General features: G+C 36.4%; 1 protein-coding gene across 1 annotated transcript; it reads right to left on the reverse strand.

Moving 5' to 3' along the window:
* Positions 1 to 3269: 3269 nt before the first annotated feature.
* Positions 3270 to 5951, reverse strand: LOC128869806 (uncharacterized). The gene is made up of 3 exons (XM_054112406.1): positions 5366 to 5951; positions 4963 to 5306; positions 3270 to 4890 (listed from the first exon to the last, which is right to left on the reverse strand). The coding sequence occupies exons 1-3, from the start codon at positions 5949 to 5951 to the stop codon at positions 3532 to 3534; spliced, it is 2289 nt and encodes a 762-aa protein (XP_053968381.1). The 3' UTR covers positions 3270 to 3531.
* Positions 5952 to 27961: the final 22010 nt, after the last annotated feature.

Below are 27961 nucleotides of genomic sequence, written 5' to 3' on the forward strand. Positions count from 1 at the left end.
TGCTCGATTATTGATTTTCAGAGCTTCCGCGTAGGACAGCGTGTTTTTTGTTATTGCGGGTTGCGAGATTTCGGAGTTATGCACAACATTTGGCAGCTCTTTTTTTCGCAGCGTTGGGTACGTTCTTCGTTGCAGGTCTTTGTAAATAGTGCAACCCTTGTAATTAGCGGGATGGTTACCATCACATAGCACGCATTTAACTTCCTTTGAAATACCCCTTTTTGGGCAGTCAATGGTTAAGTGATTACCAACGCATTTAACGCATTTTGGACTACGATTGCAAATGTGCTTTGTATGCCCGTAGCGTTGACATCTTGTGCATTGTGGACTTTCGCGCCGTTTTCTTGGTGCTTCAAATTTAATTTTTGTATAAAGCAGATTATCGCATGCATATAACTCTTTATTTTTGTTGCCTGCTTTGAGGCTAATGTAGAACATTGGAAGCGGTTTTTTTGTTTTCCATTGACGCATATTGCAAATATTTACCACTTGGTGGCCGAGGTTTTCTATTGCTTCACGAATGTCGTCTGTGGGTGTCGATGAATGCATACCCATTAAAGTTACGTTCTTGTTTTAATTTATATGTAAGGAATTCAGTTTTCTTTTCCGCTAGGGCCGCAGTTATTGCAGTGTATTGTTTTGCTGACTGCGGTTGGATTTTAACCTCGCTTCCTCCAGTAACTTTTAATACGAAGCCATCTACGGCAACATTTAAGAGTAGGTCTTGAAGTGGCTGGATGTTGCTCACTCCAGATACAAATATCGGTGGGGGCCGAAAATTATAAAATTTATATTATTGTGTTTTCATTGAGATTCGAACTCACGAATTTTCAATATTTTTTTGTTTTCATTAAAAAAAAATTTTCACACCAATTCGGTGTTTCATCCTCAGAGATTCGAACTCTCAAATTTTCAAGTCTTAGCCAAGCATCTACTCGCTCGGCTTTAACAACTATGAAACAAATACAGCTAAATTTCCCACTAGAACTGTTTTCAGAGCAGCCACATTATAAGCATACAAATGAGTTGCCTTGGCGTTTAAAGTACAGTAGAAATATTTTTCACTTATATAAAATTCCTATTGGTAAAAGAGAGATAGAAGTCACACCGAACAGGGGAAAATAATATCAAATGAAATATTTGATTTCCCCATTAAAAAATGTTGTATATGCTATTCTGATAATGAGCATGTATTAGAGACTAATAAAATATGTACTTGTAAATGTGTTGGAATTTTTGTGAAAAGTGCTCAGCACTGTCTTGTAGGGAAGAGTCCCGGTCACGTTACCGTCACGCGTAACCGTTAAACGGTCACCGAACATTGCTCATTATAATCACTTTGTTAAGGGCGTAGGGAAAATCGTGCGAAAAATTTTGTGTACGTGTGATTTTCTATCCCCTTCATACATATGGATTCGTTTCAGTGCCAGTTACATATAAACGTAGCGACAAACAAAATAACTTTTAGCGCACTGTCGACAGAATAGCGCGATAGCCGAGCCGTAGCAATGTGGAGTTTCGATCCAAGATCCTGTGTTCGAATCACAAAAAAAAAATTGTTTATACATTTATTTTATTTTGTTTTATGATATGTTTATGAGGAGCTTTTTTTCATGGCAGAAATACACTCGGTGGTTAGCCATAGCCTGCCGAGGGGCGACCGCTATTAGAAAAATTTTTCCTTAAATTTGGTGTTTTTACCGAAATTCGAACTAACGTTCTCTCTGTGAATTCTTAATGGTAGTCACGCACCAACCCATTCGGCTACGGCGTTTGTTTATTTGTACTGATGAAAAAATGAAAAAAAATATATGAATAAAGTTCGCTTACTGCTTACACATTCTCCAAAGGTGACGGAGAACCAAAAAAAAAAAAAGTCGATTTTCAAACAAATACGAGCGCATATGTGTTTGTAACATACAAAAGAGTGTGATTGTGTTAGAGTTTCGGTCACGCAGGTTTTGCTGGGAATGAAGTATGAATAATGTTATATAGAAAATAAATTTCTAAATAACAGGTATTAGAAAAACCTGAATACACTATTTTAAATCAATTCTAATTAAACCAAATACAAAAAATAAAATAAAAATATCGAGCAAAGAAAAATGTTTACAGGACTTGAACCTGAGTCAAACACGAAACAAAAACTGTGCTCACGATACGTCTTTCAGGTTTGCGCCAATCTATAATTGCTAATGAATCTTTCTAAATTATAATTATACAGAAAAGGAATTTTCTAAATATCAAATATAAAAAATCTAAACAGACTATTTCAAAGCAATTATAATTAAAATAAACTCAAAAATTTTACCAAACTTTCCTGGTATGAATTGTAAAAAAAAATTGTGCAAGGAAAAAAATATGACTTCAGGCCTGGAACCTGAATTAAATACGTGCGAAAAACAAAACGAATAATTCCGCCGACTTTAGCTTCTGCACCACAAATTAACTGCCTGCACGGCTTTCTCAATCGCAAATTTATTCGCTTCACTGTGGGCATGAAATAAGGCGAATCCCTTATTAGCGTGTTGAATTCCCTACTAAAGTGGTGAAAAATTACACGAAAGTCTCTACTAGTGTGGTAAACACAGAAAAAAATATGAAATCCTCTACTAGCGTTTTTAGCATTCTCTGGTACAAGTACATACATACGAGTACATTGGCTGTGCTCAGTTTTTGGCTTCTGTATGAAATCAAATTGACGAATAGCCGACGGCATTTTCCAAGGAATTTGCTTGTGCATTTTTATGTTCCCTGGATAAAAGTAATTTTATTCAATTTATATTTTCAAATAAAATTAAGTGAACAATCAAAGATACTAACACTAGATATAAAATGCGCCTACATTCAAAATCAAAGTAACTTTAATGTTTGTTAATTTAATTTAAAAAGAAGAATTTAAACAAAATACATTATAAAACGACCTCACATTTTGTTGTGTGTGTTTTAGTAAATTTAAAATTTCATACAAATTTGATGAAAATTTTTACTAGTTTTTCTAGTCGAAATTAATTTTAGACGAGAATACATAGAGTATACAAGTGTTTTGGTATATTTTGGTATCAATTGCATCTTCAACTCTTATAGTGTAACATACATGAGTATGTGCATACGCACTGCAGCAAACATGGCCAATCTCACGATGCATCGTCTTATCATATTTAAATACAATAATTAGGAAGTAAATACCCGGATGATCGAATTCCTGCCTAACACATGCTCAATGGATCATATGGCACACATAATACCCCAGCCTATGTACTAGGGGTGTCCTTATTTTGGGAAAGTTACTAGATCATCGTTCACCGGGTCTAATTTTTTTCCTTTTGGTGTAAAAAAAATAACTGCAAAGTTTGAAGCCGATCGGGCTTCATTTGATGGACCCGGAAATCGCTTATATCTGAAAGATCCACTAATAGGTGTAAAAAAGACGATTTTTTCACTTTTTTACTTTATTCTGTATTTTTTTGCTCATGGTTGTTGCTTTTTTTTACATTTTCTAGTAAGGGTGTTAAATAAACTCACTAAAGTTCAGAGTGTCAAGTCAGATTTCTTATAGGAACGGAATTTTTCGCGATATGATTGCACAAACTGCAACACTAATTGGAGTTCTTCTTCGTCGTTCGTCAAAATTCTGTTAAAATCTTTTATAAATTTGATGCCTCTTTCAGCTGTATCATTAACAACAAACAAATTTTGACAAAAAGTCCAACCTTCTTCGTAATCAAATGCCGTTTCCCAAGTCGATGGGTCAAACTCTAAAAACGTTGTTGACAAACCAAAGCGGTTGAAAAATTTCTTCGTATTTTCTGAAACGAAATCTTTCAAAGTGTAATTTTCAAATGTTGATAAATTAGTATATGTTCGACCGTTTTTTAATTTCACAACTGGCTCTTTGGATTGTAATTTTTCAACCATTTGGCGTTTCTCTTCGTGAGACACATCTGAATCGAAGAAGGCTAGGGCTACCAATTCTTCCGACAAATACCATAAATGATGAGTCAATTTTTTTGTAACTGCCTTTGAGATTGCAGAATCAGTTTGATCGTATTGAACAGCAGCCTTAACGAAGTTCAAATCTTGGAGAGGAGCAGCTATAGCATTCGTACATCTGAACCATGGCTTGATATAAAGTTTGATGAGAAAAATGCAAATATCGCGCAAACCATTCGCTTCTCTTTTTGTAAGCTGAAATTGTTGTCGAAATAAGAAAATCTTCAAGCAATAAATAGCTTTTGCCATCCATCGAGCGTTACTCGTTGGTCCTGGTGTACGGAAGTTGAACGGTCCTGCTCCAAGAAATGTAAGAACCAATTCGAGAAACTCTTTATAATCGTCTCGAATTTGATTCTTTGTCAACTGATCAAAACAAAATTTTTTGATGTTCTCTTGTTCAACTTGATCAATTTGCAAAAGAACCATTTTTTCGTTGAGACCACTGCAAAACGAATCCAAATCGTAACTTGTCCAAGACTTGGCAAATCTTTCAAAAATTAGAACTTCTGGTGCCGAGCTAGGTGATAATTTGACCTCAAAAACGCTCGACAGAAGAATCTCGTAAACATGATGTCGACACGATAAATCTAACAACTGACGCTTTAGTTTCTTTTCCAAGAGTACACTAGCTCCTTTTTCTGTGCCGGTATTACTTGAAGTTGTGTCAAAACATTTGCCTTGCACGTACTCCGCAATGTTCCATTTAACTAATGTCTCGTGAACCGCAGCAGCAATGTGTTCTCCACTTGACGATTCAATTTTCGGTGCTCCGAGGAACTTGGATGTCCCATTGTAGCTCACAAGAACTGCTATGCGCTCAACTTTGAGTCTACCAATCAAATCTTGTAGTAGTTTGCCATCCCAATGAACAACTAATGATCCAACGGTATTTATCTAAAAAATTTATTTTAAAATGAAAAATTGAAAACCCAATAAAAATTAAATATAAGCTGAAGTTTTAATTACGTTGTCGGGAAACCGAGCCATCACATCTTTTGTATCTTCCAATCGATGTTCCAGGCGAGCGCGATGAATAGTTGAACGGTTGATAGCTAACTCTTCAGCCCGTATTCCAAATGCTTCAGCAGCTGCAATGGGGATATGCACGGCCATACCATCCGAAACTTTAGCATTATCAAGTGCAGCAGCCAATCTTGCTGTGTTGAATTCTTTTCGGCCTCTTTTTTTGGCGGATGTTGCGTTACCAGCTACTTTCTCTGGTTCCCAGTCATCGTCAATCGGTTCATTTTCTTCATCAATCGTTTCACAAAATGGCATTTCAGCATCTTCATCATCACAATTCACGACATCTGAAAAAATTCACAATCAAATATGATTTTTGAAATTATGACATATTGCAATAAATTACCTGAAGATCTAGCCATCTCTTCCTCGCGTTTTCTTTTACGCGCTTCTTCTTTTTCTTGTCGTTCTTGCGTACGTTTTTCTCGCCCAAATAACTTCATATCGACACCAACCATGCAGCCTGGACGACCTTTTTGTCTTTGCAATTTTAAAAATTCTCTGTCCTCTTCAATTCGAATTTTTTCCAACGCATCACCGATGGCAATATCAAACAAATCATCAAGATTTTGAGTAAATTGTTCGGCAACTTGCTTTTGTGCATTTGACCTTTTATCTGGGACAGTTCTTTGTATGTTTTTCCATTGGTCGTAAACTTTCATCAGCTTTTTCACACACTTATCATCATTAATAATTGGAATGCGAGCTTGTTGCCAAAATATTACAGCTGCACTTATGGTCAATTTTGCACTGTCTTTTGCAGTAAGTCCAACAAATCGCATATTATGGAACATCACTTGTAACACTTGTTTGATGCACGGAAGTTTGGCGCCCGTGATCTGATGCGCAGTGTTGCCGATCAAATCAATGTTATTCAAATTTTTCACAGATCTTCTACTTGAATGACTTGAGGTCGATGGTTTATCCGACATGGTGATATTTTTTTTGCCATATGTTCCAAATAAACTTCGCAGAAAGCACTTGATGTGTGATGCAGCACTTATACGACACAGGGATAAACTTTTTGTCAAAATATCAAAGTCGCTTTGAAGCCGCTGCGCATAATATCATTTATGGGAGAGAAGACTCGCGCGGCCACCTACCGGCGTGGCGCCGAGTCGCACACGACCCTTGCGCGGGGTTGGCTGACATGCAGGACGATTTAGTGGAAAAGGGAAAAATACGTATATATTTGAAAAAATGTAGGATTGAAAAAAAAATATAATTACATATATTTAAAAAAACCCCAACAAGAAACGATACGAAATCGACTATATTTTCATTTGACATGCTGTAAATTTAAATGAAAAATGTTCCTGTTAGGTGGTTTTTTTGTAAAATATATTTGAAATGAAATGTAATAATATTTATTCAATGTAATTTAATAAAAAAAAGCAACAACCATGAGCAAAAAAATACAGAATAAAGTAAAAAAGTGAAAAAATCGTCTTTTTTACACCTATTAGTGGATCTTTCAGATATAAGCGATTTCCGGGTCCATCAAATGAAGCCCGATCGGCTTCAAACTTTGCAGTTATTTTTTTTATACCAAAAGGAAAAAAATTAGACCCGGTGAACGATGATCTAGTAACTTTCCCAAAATAAGGACACCCCTACTATGTACGTACATATTTGTGTTCTGAAATTCTAGCAAAACTATGCTTTTAATATACACATATGCATGTACATACAACCGCACACACAGGACACTCACTTTATTCCTCTAAATGCGTATGTCGTTCAAAGCTAAAATCCTATGCCTAGCGACTACAAGAACAAAATGCATTAATAGGCGCAGCCGCAGCGGCCATAATTCTAGTTCCCATAGTGCTGAACAGTCTGAAGTAGTCGCGGCGGCGCCGAACTGTTTCAACTATTGTACTGAACAACAAAAACTTATCATAAAAAAATTCATTGATAAATTCGAGCTCATAGTTCTAAGATCAAAGTACTTTCATTCATAAAACGACTCGCCCTTATGCCAATTTTCTCGACCATTCGAAAATAGTCAATATTGAACGTAAATATGTCTTGTAAATCACAGTCACCGACAAGCATTCACCGCGAACGGTTACCAACGCTCCTCGGCTATTAATATTTACAGTGTTTCACATTATTGCTCAGTGCCTAAACAGCAACCTAGTGTTATTGTGCTATTTGTGTTATCTTTGTGCTAAATTTACTCAAATTTACCCACTTTCACCGTACACACACTTAACAACCGCAGACAATCAACATAATTCAGTGTCAAATGGCCCCTGGGGCCACCAACCTTGGGGATAATAGGTTTGCTCTATTATCCCCCAGCCCCCGAGCAAAAAGAAAAAAAAAAAACCAAACCGAAAATCCATTTCCAGAATTTCCTGAACTCCCGGTCACCAAAAAAGATGATCCAAAGTTCATCATAGTGAAAACCGGCGACCCAAAAAAAAAACCTTTCAGCTTACTCCATCTTCGCGATCCACAAATCCTTACTGGCTATATGCAGAGACATAAACAAGATAATCCCAGTTTCGGATGGAAGCTTAATACTTTTAGTGAAAAACCAAACAAACGCAAAAAAATTCCTAAATGCCAAGACTCTCCCTGGTATATGCGCAATTTTTTTTTAATTTTTTTTATTACAAACATTTAACTATATATAGGTATACAATGTTTGTTGACACTACAACTAGTTTAAGGGAAACTAACAAGCAGTATGATTTTAACAATTATGTGGGGGTTTTATGAAGAGAATTTTAAAATCTCTTCTTTACATTAACTACCGATAAGATCATATGGTTTTTTTCGCTCTAGTCGTCGGGTTAGGCCTGCGGTGTTGAGAAGTTTGCTGGCTTCCTCGTTAATGTGCCTCTGGAGCCTCATAGAGTGGGCTTCTGCTTGTATTTTAATAACTTCAGCGACCGTAGGAATGCAGAGGTCACGATGAATATCTGCAGTGCGAACGTACCAAGGTGCGTTGACAATATTTTTGATAATTTTATTTTGAAATCGTTGAATTATGTTAATATTACTTTGACTGGCACAGCCCCAAATTTGAGCGCCATAAGACCACACGGGTTTGATAATTTGATTGTATATCATTATTTTGTTATATGTATATGGAGAGTTTTGAATTCCGTCCAATGAGCCAGTTCATTTTTAATATTTTCAAATTAAGTTTGCTTCGTTTTATTTTTATATGCTCCTTCCAACGTAGCTTAGCATCGAGGGTTATACCAAGATATTTGGCAGTATTTGCGTATGGAATTGGAGCGCCTAGTAGCATTATTGGGTGATGGTTTACTTTTTTATTCGTAAAGGTCACATGAATTGATTTGTTACTATTTAATTTTATTCGCCAAATTTTCGTCCATTTTTCTACTGCGTTTATAGCAGTTTGAAGTTTAGTTGCAGCTACTTCGGCTATTTTTCCTGTTGCGAGGATTGCTGTGTCGTCAGCAAAGGTGGCGATCATAGTGCTTGGAGGTGTTGGTATATCTTTCGTATATATAAGGTAAATAAGGGGTCCAAGGATACTTCCTTGCGGCACGCCAGCGTTTATTTTCTGCAATTTGGAATACTCATTCCCTTGTTTTACGCGAAAATTCCGTTCAGTTATATACGATTTCATAAATGCACTATATTGAAGTGGCAAGCATGAGTTCAATTTGTTGTTAAGGCCTTCATGCCAAACCTTGTCAAATGCTTGCGCGACGTCCAGGAAGACTGCTGATCATATGTTATTCTCTTCGAACGATTTTTCTATTTCAGCTGTAATTCTGTGCACCTGATCTATGGTGTAGTGTTTACAGCGGAATCCAAACTGGTGTGAAGGTATCAGGTTGCGAAATTCAATTATTGGTTTTAAGCGATTTAGAATGAGCTTTTCTAGTAGTTTTGAAATTTGTGGCAACAAGGAGATTGGGCGGTATGAAGAAACAATATGTGGATCCTTTCCTAGTTTGGCAATCATAATCATCTCTGCAACTTTCCACAGGCTTGGAACATACTGGAGTCGGACCGACGAATTGAATAGATTGGCTAATTTTACTAGACTTTTGTTGGGTAGTTGCTTTAATACTTCCGCTGTGATTAAATCAAATCCAGGTGCCTTTTTGTCTTTTAGTTGCTTGATTTCTCTTTTCAGTTCGCTCACAGTTATATGTGGGATTAGAGTTGTTTCTTGATCTAAGGAGGGATATAAGTCATCGGATTGGCTCTCGTTCGGTTATTATATTATTATATTCGGATATCTTGTGTAAACTTGAAAACTGCTACTTCTAGTTGTTCCTCTGTTGTGATCGAGGAATTATTGCATGTATTGCCTTGGATGACTTTTTTAAAGAATTTCCAATTTGTGTGTTTATTGTATAGAGTTGGTGGTTGGTCTTTTTCGACAATTGCTTCGCTGATTGTTAGATATATTGGGGAATGATCTGAGTTAAGATCAGTTCCCTCACTGATTTGAACATAGTTGTGTGATATTTTGTTTACTAAGAAAAAAATCGATCAAGTCCGGGGTTTTGTTGACATCTGTTGGCCAGTAGGTTGGTTTAGCTGTTGATAGAAACTCACAGCCCGTTTCTTGTGCTGCTTTATATAGTTCCCGTCCTTTTGTCGTAGTTAAGCGCGACCCCCAGATGGTATTTTTCGCGTTGAAGTCTCCACCCATTATAAACTTAAATTTATGCATATTTTTAAGTTCTTTAAATTTGCCTGAGGGGATAGAGTACCTCGGTGGGCAGTATATAGCAGTGATTGAGAGAGGCTGGTTTTTTGTTTTAATTGTGTTAGTGGTAGTTTGAAAAATATCAGCACTTATATAAGGTTCTTCGTATTGATCAATGTTTTTCTTTACAATTATGGCACTACCACCTCTTGCACAATTACTCGGGTGGACGGTATGATAAACGTTGTAGTATTTAAATTCTATATGGGATTGTCTAGTGAAGTGTGTCTCAGATATTAGATATGGTTATGGATATTAGGTATATGCGAAATAACGGCAAAATACTACGAAGGACTCAACAGCGTCAAAGGAACGGTTTATGCTCCATTCCTAAATAACATGCCAGAAACTGAAATCGTAGAAGGATTAAAGGAATACAACGTCACAAATGCATACAAATTCCAACGCACAACCGATGGAACCTTGAAACCAACCGGAGTCGTCCTCCTCACATTCGACAGTTACCATCTACCCGACAAAATAAACATCGCATGGGTCAACACAACCGTCAGGCCTTATTACCCCAACCCAATGCGCTGCAAAATATGCCAAAGAATTGGGCACACCCAAAAACATTGTAAAGGCTTGTGCCTCGTGCAATTTACCTCCCCACGTTCCAGAACCATGCACAAGAATCTACTGTGCAAACTGCGCTGGAGATCACACAGCAACATTCAACTCTTGCCCGAAATACCTACAAGCAAAAGAAGTGCTTATAATAAAAACCCAAGAAAAATGCTCTATGCGCGAACCCAACAAAATTTACAAGTCCCGCAATCCAATACAGGTCAGCTCCACATCATACGCAAGCGTCGCTTCAAAAAGCAACGTACCTGAAGAAAAAAAAAATGTAAAACAAAATACCATCATCCCTTCAATAATAACCAAAAATAACACAGAAAACCTATAATCAACAAAAGAAACCAAAACAAACACCAACCAACAAAAACAACACCACAATCACATCTCATCTACCATTCCCCACATGCCTACCGGCAAACGAAACACATGGAACCTCAAATGCAAATTACAAATACCCATCCCCTATTATCTCACCAAACTACACTACCTGCGAAACAAGTAAAAGTAGTACCATGGAAATCCACACGTTTTCACAACAACAAACAAACAATACACTCCAGAGCTTCATCTGCGACCACAAACAACAACATACTAGCTACATCTCCAACAATGGCAACATCCGAAGAATACCTAGACAAAGCAACAACGCTCAGTAAGGACCAAAACTCCACCTCGTTCACACAATAACATATTTACATACAAATTATTATTTACATACACACAATTTCCACAAAAATCTGTACAAAATATATCTATCACCACACACACATACACTTATCCATACATACTAAGCTCAGCCACTAAAATTAGAGTATTTTTATATCATCAGTATGTTACTTGCTGTATAGCCTACATTATGTACCATAACAATGTCTGTTAAAATTGCACAGTGGAATATCAAAGAATACTTTAACAATTACAATGAGCTAGATCTCTTAGTCAAAGACACGAAATCTCATCTGATATGTCTCCAAGAAACCCATGTCCCCCACCACATTAAACACGCAGTCACACCAAAAAACTATACAGGGTACTTCAACAACAGCCAATGCAATAACACTTCTAAGCAAGGAGTGGCCATTCTTATCAAGCGCGATATACCCCACAGAATAATATTCCAAAATTCCATGCCTTTATCCATAGCCATCGAATTCCATCTTTCCCCGTCATTCACAATAATCAACACCTACATACCTCCTAATCAAAAATTCTCTGAGAGTGATATTTTCCCTCTGCTATCCCACACCCACAATTCCACATTACTTCTAGGTGATTTCAATGCCTGGAGCCCATTATGGGGCTCTCCAAAACCAAACCCTCGCGGTATAACGATGGAAAATATAATCTTAACAAAAAATTTTGTCATCTTAAATGACGGATCTCCAACACACCTTTCTACACACAACACTTTCACACACATTGACCTTACGCTAGTTGACGCCAATCTAAGTCCTCGATGCACTCGGCAAGTACTCGAAAGCCTATATGGAAGTGGTCATTACCCAATACTTTGTGAAATACAAACCAACTCACCTCCCTGTAATCTCAAAAAATTGCCAAAATTTAAAACAGACGCCGCCAATTGGCAACTGTATCAATCCCTCTGTGAAAGAAACTTCGGTAACTGGAACTCCACCAACGTCCACCAACATGCATCAAAAATTACAAAAGCCATCAAAATTGCTGCCAATATAGCTATCCCACAGAGTAATACCTCGCACATCAGAAAATATTCAACATGGTGGAACAAAGACATAAACACTCTTCGTACCAATAAACAAAAGCTTTGGCAAATATACAAATCCACCCCCTCCCTCCCCAACTTAATAGAGTACAAAAAAGCTAACGCACTGTTCAAAAAATCCGTCAAAATTGAAAAAAGTTCATCAATCACAGCATTCACAAAAAAAATAAACCCTACCTCCACACCAAAAAAAATGTGGGCCTACATAAAGTCTCTTATAGGCATCCCATCAATTCCCATTACAACAATCCGACTCCCAAACAACAAGATACTTTCCAGCTCTTCGGATATTGCCACCGCCTTCGGAAAAACTTGGTCAGATTACGCAATGGACTCCAACTTCCCATTAAATTATATCACAAACAAAAGATCAATACTATCCCAAACATATAACCCTCATAAACTAACAGGCGATGCACAAAGCCTAGAAGTTGATTTTAGTCCAACAGAACTACAACTTTCCCTGCAACACGCCAAAGGCAAGTCACCCGGTAGAGACAGAATATCCTACCCTAGGCTATACAACCTGCCCATTTCTTGCAAACAATCTCTGTTATCCCTCTATAACAAAATCCTACAGCACGGCTGCTACCCACACCCATGGCTTTCAGCCACAATAATTCCTATACCAAAACCTAATAAGCAAACAAACAAAACCGACGGGTACAGACACATTTCCCTTTTATCCTGCATGGGCAAAACTCTAGAAAAGATGATCGCCAAACGCCTAATGTGGTTCATAACAAAAAAAAATCTCATCAGTCACAAACAAATCGCCTTCAAAAAACAACATGGCACTCTGGACGGACTCCTCCCACTACAACACTTCATTGCAGACTCCCTAACAAAGATAAACCACGTCACAATCTTGGCTACATACTTTGAAAAGGCCTTTGACCGCATCGGCGCCCATATCGTTATCGAACAGCTAACATCCTGGGGAGTTGGACCAAAGATATACAATCTCATAAAATCATTCCTCACAAATCGTAAGTTCTATACACGAGTAAACGATTTTTCCCCCCATATACTCACTTGAAAACGGTATTCCACAGGGCTCCCCCCTCTCCGTAGTTCTCTTTATTATAGCCTTTGAACAGTTAAATAAAGTCACATCCGTGCACAAAAGTTTAGACTTCAGAATATATGCCGACGACGCTTTCTTCTATACAAAATCTAAAGACATAAACAACGTACAAAGAACTCTGTCGAAATTGCTGGAAGATATTAACTCCTGGGGACAATACTCAGGAGCGATCTTAGCACACGACAAATGCAAAATTCTACACATTTGTCGAAAATCCAACTGCCCCCAGCTACAAGTAAACACGATGAATACAACCATAGAAAATGTCAATTACCTGAAAGTGCTGGCCATCATTTTCGATACCAAGTACACATTCAAAGAACATTGTATCTACCTAAAAAAACCTTATAGCCCGACTTAACATAATCAAATACCTTACCTCAAAGCACCCACATATTCACACCAACACACTTGTGAACATAACCAGGTCATTGATTCTATCCAAAATAGACTACGGTCTTCCAATATATGGAGGATGCGCCAGCTCTCATCTTAAACTTCTCATTAAACCTTATCACACGGCAGTACGCAGAAGCGTGTACGCTTTCCCAACATCTCCAATTAAATGCGTCCTCGCCGAGGCCGGGCTGCCATCTATCCTTGAACGATACAAAACGGCCACTTTGAGGCTCATTCCGAAAATATTGACCACAACCAACAGACCTCTATTTGATACCTTGAAAAACGCTTCCATGCACAAAGGAACTTACAAAATAAAGTCCGCGATACGACATTGCATCTCCAACCTTAACGACCTGGATATAAAAATACCTCCAACCTGTTCGACGGTAAGCCGCCAGGCGCCATGGCTCCTACATCCGAACTCAATCAATCATAGTCTTCATTCCTTCAAAAAAAATAACACCAGTCCTGAAACATTTAAACAGCTGTATCGTGAATTAGTCAACAAGAAAGATTTAGCCAATAGATCCCTATTATTTACCGATGGGTCCAAAATCGACCACAGTACAACTTTTGCTGTCGTTGATAACAACGGCAAACTATTAACAGGTGGTCGACTACTAAGTTACAGCTCTATCTATTCATCAGAAGCCTTCGCAATTCAGAAGGCAGTAACCCTCGCATCTAATATAAAAGGCAAGTTCGCAGTCTTCACCGATAGTTTCTCTGTCCTCCAAAGTCTGGACAATATTCACAACAGTAATCAAACAATCTCCCAAATACGCGACCATTTAATAAAAAAACCTGGCAAAACAAAAATAATATGGGCCCCAAGTCTCAAAGGTATTACCGGAAATGAACATGACGACTCTGCAGCCAAAAGTTTACACCTCTCTCCCGTCATCACGTTCAACCCCCTCATGCAAAAAGACATCCGCAAGCTTATCACTCATTACCTCTACTTACAGCAACACAACACCTGGACTCATTTCAACCACCCTTACACTAACCTCAACCCTGAATGCAAAAAGTCAATTTTCCCATCTACACTATCGAAAACGCGAACCAGTATCTTCACCCGCTTAAGAATTGGCCACTCCAAACTAACTCACGAACACCTACTCTCATCCACACCCCCTTCTGCTTGTCCATATTGCAGAAACAACCTAAGCATACTACACATCCTCGACAACTGCCCAGCTCTGTCCACCAAAAGACAACTCCACTTCAATTCCACACAACCTTCCAAACTCCTAAAAAACATAACCGTAGACAATGTACTTAAAATATTCAATTTCTTAAAAGATACCAACCAAGTTATGGAAAAATGGTGTTTAGGCCATATTCTAGCTCTTCTTATTGCCCTCCATATTTCTGTCCAGTCGATTCTCAAAAACTCTATTATTTTCATAAGTTATAGGGGTTTACTTTTCAACGTATATATTTTTTGAATATTTTGTCCAAGTCAAATTATCTTAAGTAAAATTAAGCTCTTTCGAAAATTTCAGTTTGTTATTTATGACGTATTCATAAAAACTTATTTTAACTTAAAAGTTGTACACCCAGCACAGTTTCCGCAAAATGTATTTTAATTGATCTCCTAAGTTTAGATAAGCTATTATGTTAAAAATATCATTTGACATATCCTGCACTTAAGTAGACATAAGACCTTATTATAAAACCTAAATTATCATAAATTGTACATTTTTCGTTTTACAGAACATCTTAATTTTACGTAAGGCATTCTGTTGAATCTTCGTTTGAAAATAACGGTATACTTAATCAATATAAGTTTGTTTTTGTGTGTGCATTTTATATTTTTTTCTCTACATAAGCTGTTCAGTTGATAAGAGTTTGTTGAACTGTGAGGAGTGCTTGCTCGTTAAATGGATAGTGAAAATATATTTGGTTCGCTAGATGTCAACAATTTGAGTAAAGTTGACTTTTCTAGCGATGATGCGATTGTTGATCCTAATTTTGATATAAGTGGGTGTGCTGTTTCTAGCTTAGATTCAGAAAACGATACTGCAAGTATTAAAATAAATGTTTTATAATTTGTGATACAAAAATTTTAAACTAGGTGAATTCCGAGAATGTTACGAAAGAAATTGTGGCAAATAAAGTGCAATCATCAACGCGAAAAGTATTAAGAAATCGTGGAGAGAGTTATTCTTCAACAGCTGGAAAACATGTTCCAGCCCGTATCGTTCGTCCGTTGGATTCATGCAGAAAAAATGCGCTCAGAGAATAACATACGAAGAACAGCAGCTCATTCACAAACAGTATTGGGGACTAGGCTCTTACAACTTACGTAAAGCTTATGTTAATGGCTTGATTGAAATTGAAGAAACCAACACGGTAAAAAGAGTTAAGCATGAAACCAATCTGAGGAAAAGGCCATATTCATATTATTATTTCATGGAGATTAGTGGTAATAGAGTTGCAGTGTGTCAGAAATGCTTTAGATTTGCATTATCTGAAACCGAACAATTTATTTAAACTATTGCGAAGGAAAAACTTGAGGGGATTGTTGTTAAGGTAGACATGCGGGGTAAAGAAGTTTTGGCTTTTATTAAAAGCTTTCCGTCATATGAATCGCACTATACTCGACGTAATACTTCCAAACGTTATCTACCCAGTGATTTATCGGTAGCTGAAATGCATCGTCTCTATGGAGAAAATTTAAAATTTTAAAAACCAAAGGTTGATACTTGCCACAAGTGCGATTTGCTTCAGTCGAAAATACAAGCTGCTAATAACGAAGAGATTGATTCGCTAAAATTAGAAAAAACTGAGCATCTCAATCTAGCACAACAAGCATATGACTCAAAAAAAAAGAAACCGATAAAAATAATAATGATTTTAAAGAATTTTTGCTTTGATCTACAGCAGTGCCTGCCCACACCGCTACTGAGGACTTCGTTGTCATTTTACAAAAGACCATTATGGACTTATAATCTTACCGTGCATGACTGCACAACAAATCAACCAATATGCTATATGTGGCATGAAGCAATAGCTAAAAGAGGTGGAAACGAAATTTCTTCGTGCATATTCGCTCATTTATTAGAACTAAATACAAATATAAAAAATGTGGTTTTCTATAGCGACTGCTGTCCAGGACAAAATAAGAATTCGTTCATTGCAACGAAGTTTGCAATTTTTTTGCAATTAGATAACGACGTAAGTATTATAGATCACAAATTTATGGTACCCGATCACACACACATGGAGTGCGATAGTAACCACGCTGCATTAGAAAAAAAGAAAAAAAAGTCTTCAATAAAAATCCATCATCCTCGTGATTGGTACCAATTTATACGCACGGTAGGCGTAAAGAACAAATTTATAGTGATTTGAAATGGAGCAATTGAAAATGCTGGATTTTGCATATGCATCGAAAAACTTGTTTACTTGGCGAAAAGTTGATGACAGCGGCAATAAATTCAATTGGCAAGACATTAAGTGGCTCAGATACACAAAAGAATTTGGTAAAATATATTTTAAAACATCTCTGAGAGGATGATCCGTTCAAATTCATAAATATATCAAAGCGAGGAATCCATTGTGTTAAAATAAAAGACTTGAAAAGGTGCTACGACTCTCCAATAAAAATAAGCACAAAAAAGAAAAATGATCTTTTAGAAATGTAGATGAAATTTATAAAGACTTTTATATAAACTTAAGAACCGAAGATATGTTAGATTTTCATCCAGATTTAACGTCGTATGACGAAAGTGATGAATAATAATACGTAAATATTACTAGACGAAAGTCTGACTGTTATAAACATTGAAACACTGAAAAATGAATTGAATATTTTTACTTTTATACGTAAGTATATATGTACATACATATTTTTCTTTTTAACTAAACGCTAACGCAACAAACTATAATGTGCTAACGGATTATTTAAATTAATATTCACCTTTAACTGAAAAATGTATTAATTTTACTACTTTAAGGTAAGGAACTGAATAAATAAAAATATCTTATCTAAATTAACCTACTCGTTTTAATTACAGAAGATCTTACGTTCTCGTAAGAATTGATTAATTTATATTTATATCGATAATAATATCTTAAGTCTATATAAGATGCTTCGTTTTCATGTCGCGAGTTTTTTAAACATCTTAAGTACGAAACAGTGAAAAAAACATTCTTACTAACCACAAATGTTTAAATTTTTGTTAAATTTTGTTTGAAGACTAGTGAGCCCTCTCGTTGTACAGTACTTATTTTACACAAAATCGTCAATATCTCGAAATGCAATTTTTGCACCTAAGATGTTATGTTAAAACGCCACAGATATATAAGTTGCAGAAAACAGCAACAAGTAGATTATCAAAAAATTTCGATACTAGAGAAAATTTCGAATCAGTTATTGTTTGTTCTCTGATAGTAGGTAAATAGTTAACAAGTACATTACTTTACATAGATAGTTCTCCAATTGCTAAAAAGTGCACAAAACATATGCATATATATACATACATATCTGCAAAGTTAGAAACCAGAGAACGTAAATTGATAGAGAAGGCTCAGGAACGAATGAGCAGGTTAAATGTCAAATGCCAACAAAACGCTATTTCACCACGGCCTTGGAAAAGTTAACAGAAGGAGTTAACATAGCGGAGCGTAGTCAACAGAAATAAATATAGTGTTTGCATTGAAATGTAAAATGCCATGATTTGGTGTTAGCAGAGAATGTTAATGCAATGAGAAGGAGCAAATGTTAAATCAGCTTTTTTCGAGTACTAATTTGTAGATTCAAACTAAGGTAATTTCAAATTCAACTTTGCTTACGAGTGGGGAATTGCAGATATTTACCACGCGAGTGGAGGGTTTCTATATTTACTTACCACGCTAGGACAGGAATTCAGATATTTTCTGCGTTTACCAAACTACTGAGGAAGTTCATAAGATTTTTCGGCACATTACTAAGGAAATCGAAGCGAATAAATTTGCGATTAAGAAGGCCGCGCGGCAGTCAATTTGTGGTGCAGAAGCTAAAGTCGGCGGAGTTATTCGTTTTGTTTTTTGGCACGTATTTAATTCAGGTTCAAGTCCTGAAGTCATATTTTTTTTTTGCACATTTTTTTTTTACAATTTAACCCAGGAAAGTTTGGTAAAATTGTTAAGTTTATTTTAATTAAAATTTCTTTAAAATACTGTTTTTTTTGTATTTTATAAATGGAAATTTCTTTTCGGTATAAAATAGTTCATACTGGATATGACCTGATTTTTATATAAATCAATCAAAACAGAAAATATGTACATATGTCTATAATCTATTTCATCAAATCCAAATTATATTGATGAGAAAATATCATTCTAATATCCGTCCAGAAAGCCAATCGCGCAAACACACATACGTATGCATATAATTACGCATACAAACTTTCAACTAACGCAGAATATCTGCATATAAAACTGCGAATCGAATAAATGAGTGATTTAGAAAACTTCATTAGTGATTGTAGATTAGCGCAATCGTGAAAGACGTGTTGTGTATGCGGTACATAGTCTCATGTTTGACTCAAGTTCAAGTCCTGTACACAGTTTTTTGTTCGATATTTTTATTTCATTTTTTATATTTGGTTTAATTAGAATTGATTTAAAATAGTGTATTCAGGTTTTTCTAATACCTGTTATTTAGAAATTTATTTTCTATATAACATTATTCATATTTCATTTGAATTAATTTATATGTAAAACAGCCATAAAGGCAATCATATGAATATGCATTCCTATATTTAATCTCTTCAGTCAAATCTGAACTACTTACATACACATATTGATGAGAAAATATTCTAATATCCATGGATGCATCCAGAAAGCCAAACGCGCATACACGCATATGTATACAAATATGTATATAAAAACCTTCAACGAACGCAAAATGTATGCATATAAAAAACAACAACTGCGACCGTCTTCTTGTCCGTCAGTGAAAAGATGGGATGTGTATACCCTATGAGCAAAAAGAACCGGGAAGGTGATGTTGACTGTTTCCTTCGATTGCCAAGGCATAGTCCACCATGAGTACCTTCCATCGGGCCAGACAGTCAATAGAGAATATTATTTATCCGTTTTGAAACCTTAAGAGATGCTGTGTGTTGCAAACGGCCGGAAATGTGAGCAAACAATTCTCAGATTTTGCATGATGATAACGCGCCATCGCACTGATCAAAGAGAATACAAATCGGCCTGGCGGGGGTGTTTGGAGGACTGGGTTAAACGTTGGCACATGTGTGTTGCTTCAGACGGGTCATATTTTGAAGGAGATAATATAAATTTGCCTTAAATTTAACTCTGTTTTGTTTAATTTACACATTCCCGGTACTTTCTGATCATAAGGTACATATATGCGGCTTTGCGGACAGCAATGTGTGATTCGCTGGAAGTCGCATTAACTCGCGACTGTCGCACAGTTAGAAGACATATTTACATACATATAAGGGTGCATACTTACATACGGAGCCGCGGCCACTCGACATGACAAAAATTTAAGATTTATCAAATATTGGCAAATAATTCCACGCGAAATATTCCAATATTGACTATTTTCGAATGGTCGCGAAAATTGGCATATGGGCGGCTCGTTTTATGAATGAAATTGAAATATGAGCTCTAACTTATGAATCAACTTTTTGTTTTTGTTCTAAATTGTTCAGCGCCGTCGCTGATAGAATCATGGCCGCTGCCACTGCGTCTACGAATGTATTTTGTTTTTGTAGTCGCTAGGCTTAGATTTTAGCTTTGGGCGACATGCGCATGTGAGGTATGTGTTTTTGTTGTGTTCTAGAACATTTTAGAATGTGTGGTGGCAAAGCGGCCATCGCGTTGCGCTTGCTGTTGCTTTTGCGTCTATCAAAGTATTGTGTTTTGTAATATTAGGAATATCGACTGGTGAAAGACAAAAGTACACGGAAGCAAGAAGGGAGCGCTGTGCTCGCGCATATATGCATGAATGTATGAACGTGCCTGGATGTAGTAACATATGAATACAATTATTTTGTAGGAAGTTTAGAAGGCAAGTAGGTATACTCGTACATGTATGTATATATGCTAGGACAAGTTAAATTTTTATTTATTCATTTTTGTTTTTAAAAAATATTGCGGAGCGAACTCCGTCTTTTTTATTCGAGCCTTTAACTAGAACTAAAGCTTATAATATTTTCTTAATACTAAGCATACCCAAAAAGCATAGCCAAATTGACGATGTCACCTGCTTTGCCACGTGACACCGTTCCTGGAATTTTGTTTCGAAATAGTTCGCACGGTAAATAAGCAAACATAGTAGCGTCAGCATAATTGCAATAAAAGCGGATGCGCGTGCAACGGGTCGCTTACAGCGTATGCAGCGTTAACTGACATAAAGTGGGTATATATACAATACATACGTAGAGCAGAATTGTTTTTGCACTTGTTAGGAAGAAACTCGTTCACTAGTGCGTATGTGTATTTGATTTCTTATAAGAATTTGATGTGCTATGACATGTGTACATAATAAGTCAAGGTTATTTGGGCATACTTGCATATGTGATATGATGTTCTTGCGCTTGTGCATTATTGTTTTTCATATACAAATGTACATACATACATATGTATGTAAATGCGGTCGAATACATAAACTATAAATTGACACAAAATATAAAATAAGTGTTGATTTATCTTAAACCGTTCTTTTTTTCTGAATGCAAATACCTCCTATTGACATGTACATACATACATATTATGTACTTATGTATATTATCATATACCATCATTTATTTACATATAAAGTATACGTTCATTTTTGAATGTATGCAATGAAAAACTTCATGAATTACTTTCAGAACTTTATTAAAATTTATTCGCGTCGCGCGCATGCACAAAACCTTTTGTTCACAACGCAGGCGCAGAAATAAACGCTCTGCGTATTTATCCTCCCCACGTGACTCGCCATCAATTCTCGGTGTAAATTTTTTTTTTTTCGTTTCTAAATTTTTTTTTTTTAATGTAATCGTAAAAAACTTTGTAATACAATTTATGTATCCGCTTATCATTTCAAAAGTAACAAAATGGTAAAAAAATAAGCAGTCGAAGAAATAAACGCACCGCCTATTTTTCCTCGCCACATGTTAGACTCGAGTTCAATTCCGGGCGCAAACTTTTTTTTATAAATTTTTTTTTTTTTAAATCGTTGTTTTTTTTAATGTAATTGAAAAAAAAATTACGTATTCGCTTATTATTTCAAAAATACGAAAATAGTAAAAAATTAATTGGTTTAATGTCGAGGTGAGAAATGTGTTGTGTATTGAGGTGAAAGATGTGTGGTGTTTCTAATTTTTGTGTGGGCAAAAGTCAGTGAGGTGTCTATAAACTCGGTGTGCTAAATTCCCTTACTTCAAATCTTTCAAATCTCAATTGTACTAAAAAAAGCTCACAGTAACATTTGCACCTTCTCATTGCATTAACATTCTCTGGTGTTAGGGAAAAGAAAATAACAGCAGACTTGTACATTTTTCTTTCGTGCTTATTTGCCGTCGGCATTTTGCATACGCAAATGGATTATTTCTTGAGAGATGAATAAATTAATTATGTGTATATGCATGCATGAAAATAAAATGTTAAATATCTAATTGACTAAATTGTATTGAATTTAGGTCTATTATCAAAATTATTCAAATATCATAACATAAAAAATAACTTTGTAAGCCATTCATTTACATCAAGGTTTATTATTCAACAATATGCTGTACTTTTTAAATTATTATATACATATGTATGTATATTCATATACTACAAAGTGTTGAATAGATATAACATCTACCATCCATATTCATGTGGGCAGAAAAAAATCTTGACCTGCCCCAAAACACAGCTAATATGGCGGCCGCCGTAGCCGAATGGGTTGGTGCGTGATTACCATTCGGAATTCACAGAGAGGTCGTTGGTTCGAATCTCGGTGAAAGCAAAATTAATAAAAAAACATTTTTCTAATAGCGCTCGCCCCTCGGCAGGCAATGGCAAACCTCCGAGTGTATTTCTGCCATGAAAAAGCTCCTCATAAAAATATCTGCCGTTCGGAGTCGGCTTGAAACTGTAGGTCCTCCATTTGTGGAACAACATCAAGACGCACACCAAAAACAGGCGGAGGAGGCTCGGCCAAACACCTAACAGAAGTGTACGCGCTAATTATTTATTTTTATTTTATGCAAACATATTTCCAATAAATTTATGTATGTATGCAAAAATCACATTTCTCTTTCATGCTTATTTCCCGTCGCAAATGGATTATTTCTAGTGAGATCAATAAATTAATTCTAAGAATATGCATGCATGAATGTGAAATAATAAGTATCTAATTAACTAAATTGTTTTGATATTAAGTGCATTATCAAAATTATTTCAAAATATCAACATAAAAAATTGGCTTTGTAAACCATTCATTTGCATCAAGGGTTATTATTTAACAATATGTGTCCTTTTTAAATTATTATATACATACGCATGTATATTCATATACTACAAAGTGTTGAATAGATATAACATCTACCATCCATATTCATGTGGGCAGAAAAAAATCTTGACCTGCCTCAAAACATAACTTTATTTTATTTATTTATTTAAAAAAAAATTGACTTAAAGAGTAAATCTTATAAGCTAATTGTAAATAAAGCGATAGCATCGAGGCCTTACGCTTGAGCTGTGTATATGGAATTATTTTGTATTGTGTCTTAAATTCTATGGTATAGGTTGGTTATTTTAAGGAATTTGGTTATTAAAGATATTGAATCGGAGGTTGGGGAAGATAGATGCGTCATTGGGTTTGAGTTGCTGAAGATTTGTCTTCTGCGGGCGGTGTATAGTGGGCAATGAAGAAGGATATGGGGTATGGTACATGTTACGTCCGGGTTGCACGTGCACGTAGTTGGGTTGGTGTTTGTCATGAAGTGTCCATGTGTAGTCTTTGTATGCCCTAGCCGAAGACGCCCGAACTTTATGACGTCTAGTCGGGTCACCCTATTTTTATTATTTTTTATAAAGTCCGTTATGTGGGTTTTTGTGTGGTTTACCTGTTGGTACCAGTTATTGGTTGAGGTCCATGTGTGGTTCTGTTTGTTGTCAAAATGTTTTTTTATATGTTTTTTAATGTCGGTTAAGTTGAAGTTATGTGTCATTAGCGTTGGTGTTTGATGTGCTTGTTTTGCGGTGTAGTCAGCGAATTCATTTCCGGTAATGTTGGCGTGTCCCGGCACCCAGATTAGTTTGATTTTAGGGTATTTCGCTATCATAATGTTTCTTATGGTGGTTGGGTAGTGATCGTAGTTGTATATGTTTGTTATTGAGTTGATGGCCGAGAGGGAATCGGAACATATTGCGAAGTTTTTGTTTTTGCTCTTTATTGTGTTTATAGCTTCACTTATGGCTATAATTTCTGCAGAGTATGTTGAGCTGTAGCTTGGTAGGTTTGACATTTTTATAACTTCGTTTTGTGAGGTTATGCTGTATGTAGTATTGTTGTCGGTCTTAGATCCGTCTGTGTAGATGAAGGTGTAGTTGTGGTATTTCTCTTTAATTTCGTAGAACTTTGTTTGATACTGGATTGGGTTCGTGTTGTTTTTGTTTAAGTTACTTAGGGTAGTATTAATTGCTTTAGGGTTTAGTATCCAGGAAGGCGAGTTGTGGATGGTATGTTTTGGATGTTTTGTAGGTAGATTGAGTTTTGCACTGAGGTTTAATATTTTGCCTATGGCTGGCTCTTGTTTGGGTATGTATTTTCTTTTTTTGTAGTTTTGGGCGATGTTGTGGAGCGGGTTGTGTTTTGATACAAAAATTGTTTTAAATAACCTTGCCGTGGTCAAGTCTCTCTGATTTTCTACCGATCGTATATTGGCTTCGAAGAGTATGTTAGCAATTGGAGTGGTGCGCAGTGCCCCCAGGGCAGTTCTTATAGCTGAATTAAGTATTGTTTTGATTTTTTTCAACTGTGAGTTTGAGGCGAACCCGTACAAAAAAATGCCATAATTTATTTTCGGAATGAGTAGCGTTTTGACCAATGTTAGTAAAGTTTGGGTATCACAATTAAACTTTGGGGTGGCCAGGCACTTTATGACATTAAGTTGTGTTATCAGTGCTGAGCTCATTAAATCTATGTGAGAGTTCCACATGTATCTTTTGTTGAATATGACGCCTAGTACTCTTAATTCATTGCTTGGCTGGAGGTTTATTTCCTGCGATAAGATTGTGCATTTGCAATTGTGTTTACGACATATGTGGATGTATTTGCTTTTTGTTTGAGATAGTCTCGTTCCTGAATGCTTGCACCAGTCTAGTATGTCCCTGAAAATGCTCCTCATGTCTATTACTGGATTTTTCCCTTTTTTTTCTTTAATTATTATATAGAAGTCGTCCGCATATGCGCAGAAATCGAATTCTTTGTGACGAGATATGATGGAGCTTAGTTTGTTGTAGGCGATGAGGAAAATGATGACGGATATGGGTGAGCCCTGGGGGGTTCCATTGGCCATGGGCCGGATATCGGATAATTGGTTTTTGACGCGTACCGCAAATTTACGGTGAGTCATGAAGTTTATGACGTATTTCGTAATTTTGGGGCCGAGTTTCCACGTTTTGAGCTGCTCCACTATAGTGTGTATGCCGATTCTGTCGTAGGCCTTTTCGAAATCGAGGGATATGAGGGTTAGATGGCTTTTTGAAGAGAGTCTAGTTGACGCTAAATAATCTAAGAAAAGTAGGGTATCTGCTGTTGATTTTCCTCTCATAAAACCCGTTTGACGGTTATTGAGTAGCTTGTGTTCTGTTACAAGCCACCAAAGCCGATTTGCGATTATTTTGTCTAGAACTTTAGCAAGACAGAGGTTAAGTGATATCGGTCTATACGAATTTGCAAGGGTTTTCTGTGTTTTGGGTTTCGGGAGCGGTATAACTAAACTATATTTGAAGCTTTGTGGAATGTAATTTTGAAAAACGGAGTTATAGAATCTTAACAGGCGTTGTTTAAATGACTTTGAAGAGTTTTTGATCATTGGATACGATATTCTATCTATGCCTGGTGTTTTCCCTTTCAATTTACTGAGTGCTGATGTTAATTCTATGTAGTTTATATCTTGCTCTATAATTATCGACTCCTTGGAAGGAATCCAGTCGACTGGGGTGTTTATTGTTGTTCTCTTTCTGGTTTGAAAGTCGATAGGGAAGTTGAGATCTGACGCGTTTTCGCTCCAGAATGTAGCGATTTCATTGGCGATGTCTTTGGGGTTTGTATACATCTGGCTTGGATTATTGCGCGATTGTAGGCAGTGAATACCATGAGATAATTTGTATCCGCAGAATCGTCTAATGTTTGTCCAGATGGTTTTTGTGGGTGTATTGGGATTTATGTCTTCTGTCAATTTCTGTATCGATAACTGTTTGGTTGTCTTTATTTCGCGTTTTAATTTGGAATTAACTTTCTTGTAGTTAAGGAGATTTTCCTGAGTCATATTTCTTCTAAATATGTTGAATAGTCTATTTTTTTTTGCTTTTAAGTTAGTAAGGTGGCTATTCCACCAAGGGACAGTTTTCGATTTGTTATGGGGTTTTGTTTGAGGGATTGATTCGTTAGCTGATTGTAGTAAAATTTTTTTTAGGTTTAAGGCTTCGGAATTAATGTTATGGCTAATAGGTCTGATTGACTCGTAGTGAGTACATTTTCTCTCGAATAGTGCCCAATTTGCAAGATTGACTTGGAATTTGGGCTTGAAGAGTGTCTGCGAGTGATTTCTTGTTGGAAATAAGGAAATAATAATCGGAAAGTGGTCGCTTCCATTTAAGTCGTCTAGGATCTTCCATTCCGCATGTGCGGCGAGATCGGGAGAGCAGAAAGTCAAGTCGAGGTGAGTGAGCGTGTTATGTGTGGAAAGGTGAGTGGGAGATTTGTCATTTAAAAGTATATAGTTGGATTGGTTGATGAAGTTTGCTAGTATGTTCCCCTTTCGGTTATTTTTGTGTGAGCCCCAGTCTTGGTGCCTGCTGTTAAAATCCCCTGTAATAATGTGTGAGTCCTGTGTTTGGTTCAATACGTTTTCTAAGCTGTGTGTCTGAAGGTTGGAGGAGGGCGGAATGTATGCCGATGTAATTCTGAATTTTCTTAAAGAATAAATTTCTAATGTTACGTTGTCGAAATCTTTGCTAGTTGATATCATTTGGTGTTGGATGGATTTATGTACTAGAAGGGCTGCTCCACCATATGGCAGATTTGAGTTGTAGGAATACGGTGAAAAATTGTTGGGGATAGGAATTTTTTGGAAGTTTGAGGGTAAGTGGGTTTCTTGTATAGATATAATTTGTGGTTTGTATGTTTTTAATAGTAGTAATAATTCATTGTAGTTGTTTATATAACCGTTCATATTCCATTGCAGTATTTGAAACGTCATATCAAGTGGAGTTATAGTGTAAATATTATCTAAGTGTTTTCTTGTGGTTGCGTTTGCTTATTTATAAATTACTATGTATAGATTATTGTACTTGTGTGTGTGTTTATGTGAGTGTGTTCGTGTATGGATAATTGGTGTATGTATACTCTATTTGTTGTTTAGTCGGTTGCCATTGATTCAGAAGATTCTGAATCGCCGTTGTTTAAAGTAGCTGGGCTTGTGCTGCGCTTGGCTCTTTTTGTTGTCTTGTTTATCTTTTTTATTTCGTTTTTGGTTCTGTTGGATATATTTTTTGGCAGGATTCTGATTTTGTTTTCTTTCACAATTTTTTGTATGGTATTTTCTGGGGTAATGGTGCTGTTGAGTAAGACGTCTGAGTAATCGGTTTGTTCTCTTTGCGTGGAGGCCGATGTATGTGGTGGAGGCGAATTATGTGGTAAGATTGATGAGTGTGATGGATTATTGTTGGTGTTGTTGGAGCTGGTTGCTTGCGTTTTGTCAATTTTTGGTGTTCTGTTTGTTATTGGTGTGTGAGTTGTGGGTTGTGTTGGAATTGATGTTGGTATAATTGCTGCCTTCTTTGCGTATGATGTGTTTTGTGGGTGACGGTCTTCGTATGTACTGATTGCTTTTCGTCTATCCACTTTTTCTAGTGTTATGATGGCTTGTATTTCCTTTTCTTTTATGAATATTGGACATATTTTATTCAAGGCGTTGTGGTTTGTGTTGTTAATTCCTTGCTGGATGCAATTGCTGCAGGCAGTGGGGTTAGTGCACTTCTCGTTTAGTTCAGGGTCGGTGTGGGAGGCTTTTGCACAGTTTATGCATACTTGAGTATTATTGCATACTCTTTGCGAGTGTCCGTATCTTAGGCATTTGGTGCATCTGAGGGGAAGTGGGATGTATGGTCTTATTTTTACTTTTTCGTAGCCGATAAGTAGGTCGTCTGGCAGTGTTGGGTGGTCGAACGTGATGATTAGTAAACCGGTTTC

The sequence above is a fragment of the Anastrepha ludens genome, chromosome X, assembly GCF_028408465.1.
Source record: "Anastrepha ludens isolate Willacy chromosome X, idAnaLude1.1, whole genome shotgun sequence".
NCBI lineage: Eukaryota > Metazoa > Arthropoda > Insecta > Diptera > Tephritidae > Anastrepha > Anastrepha ludens.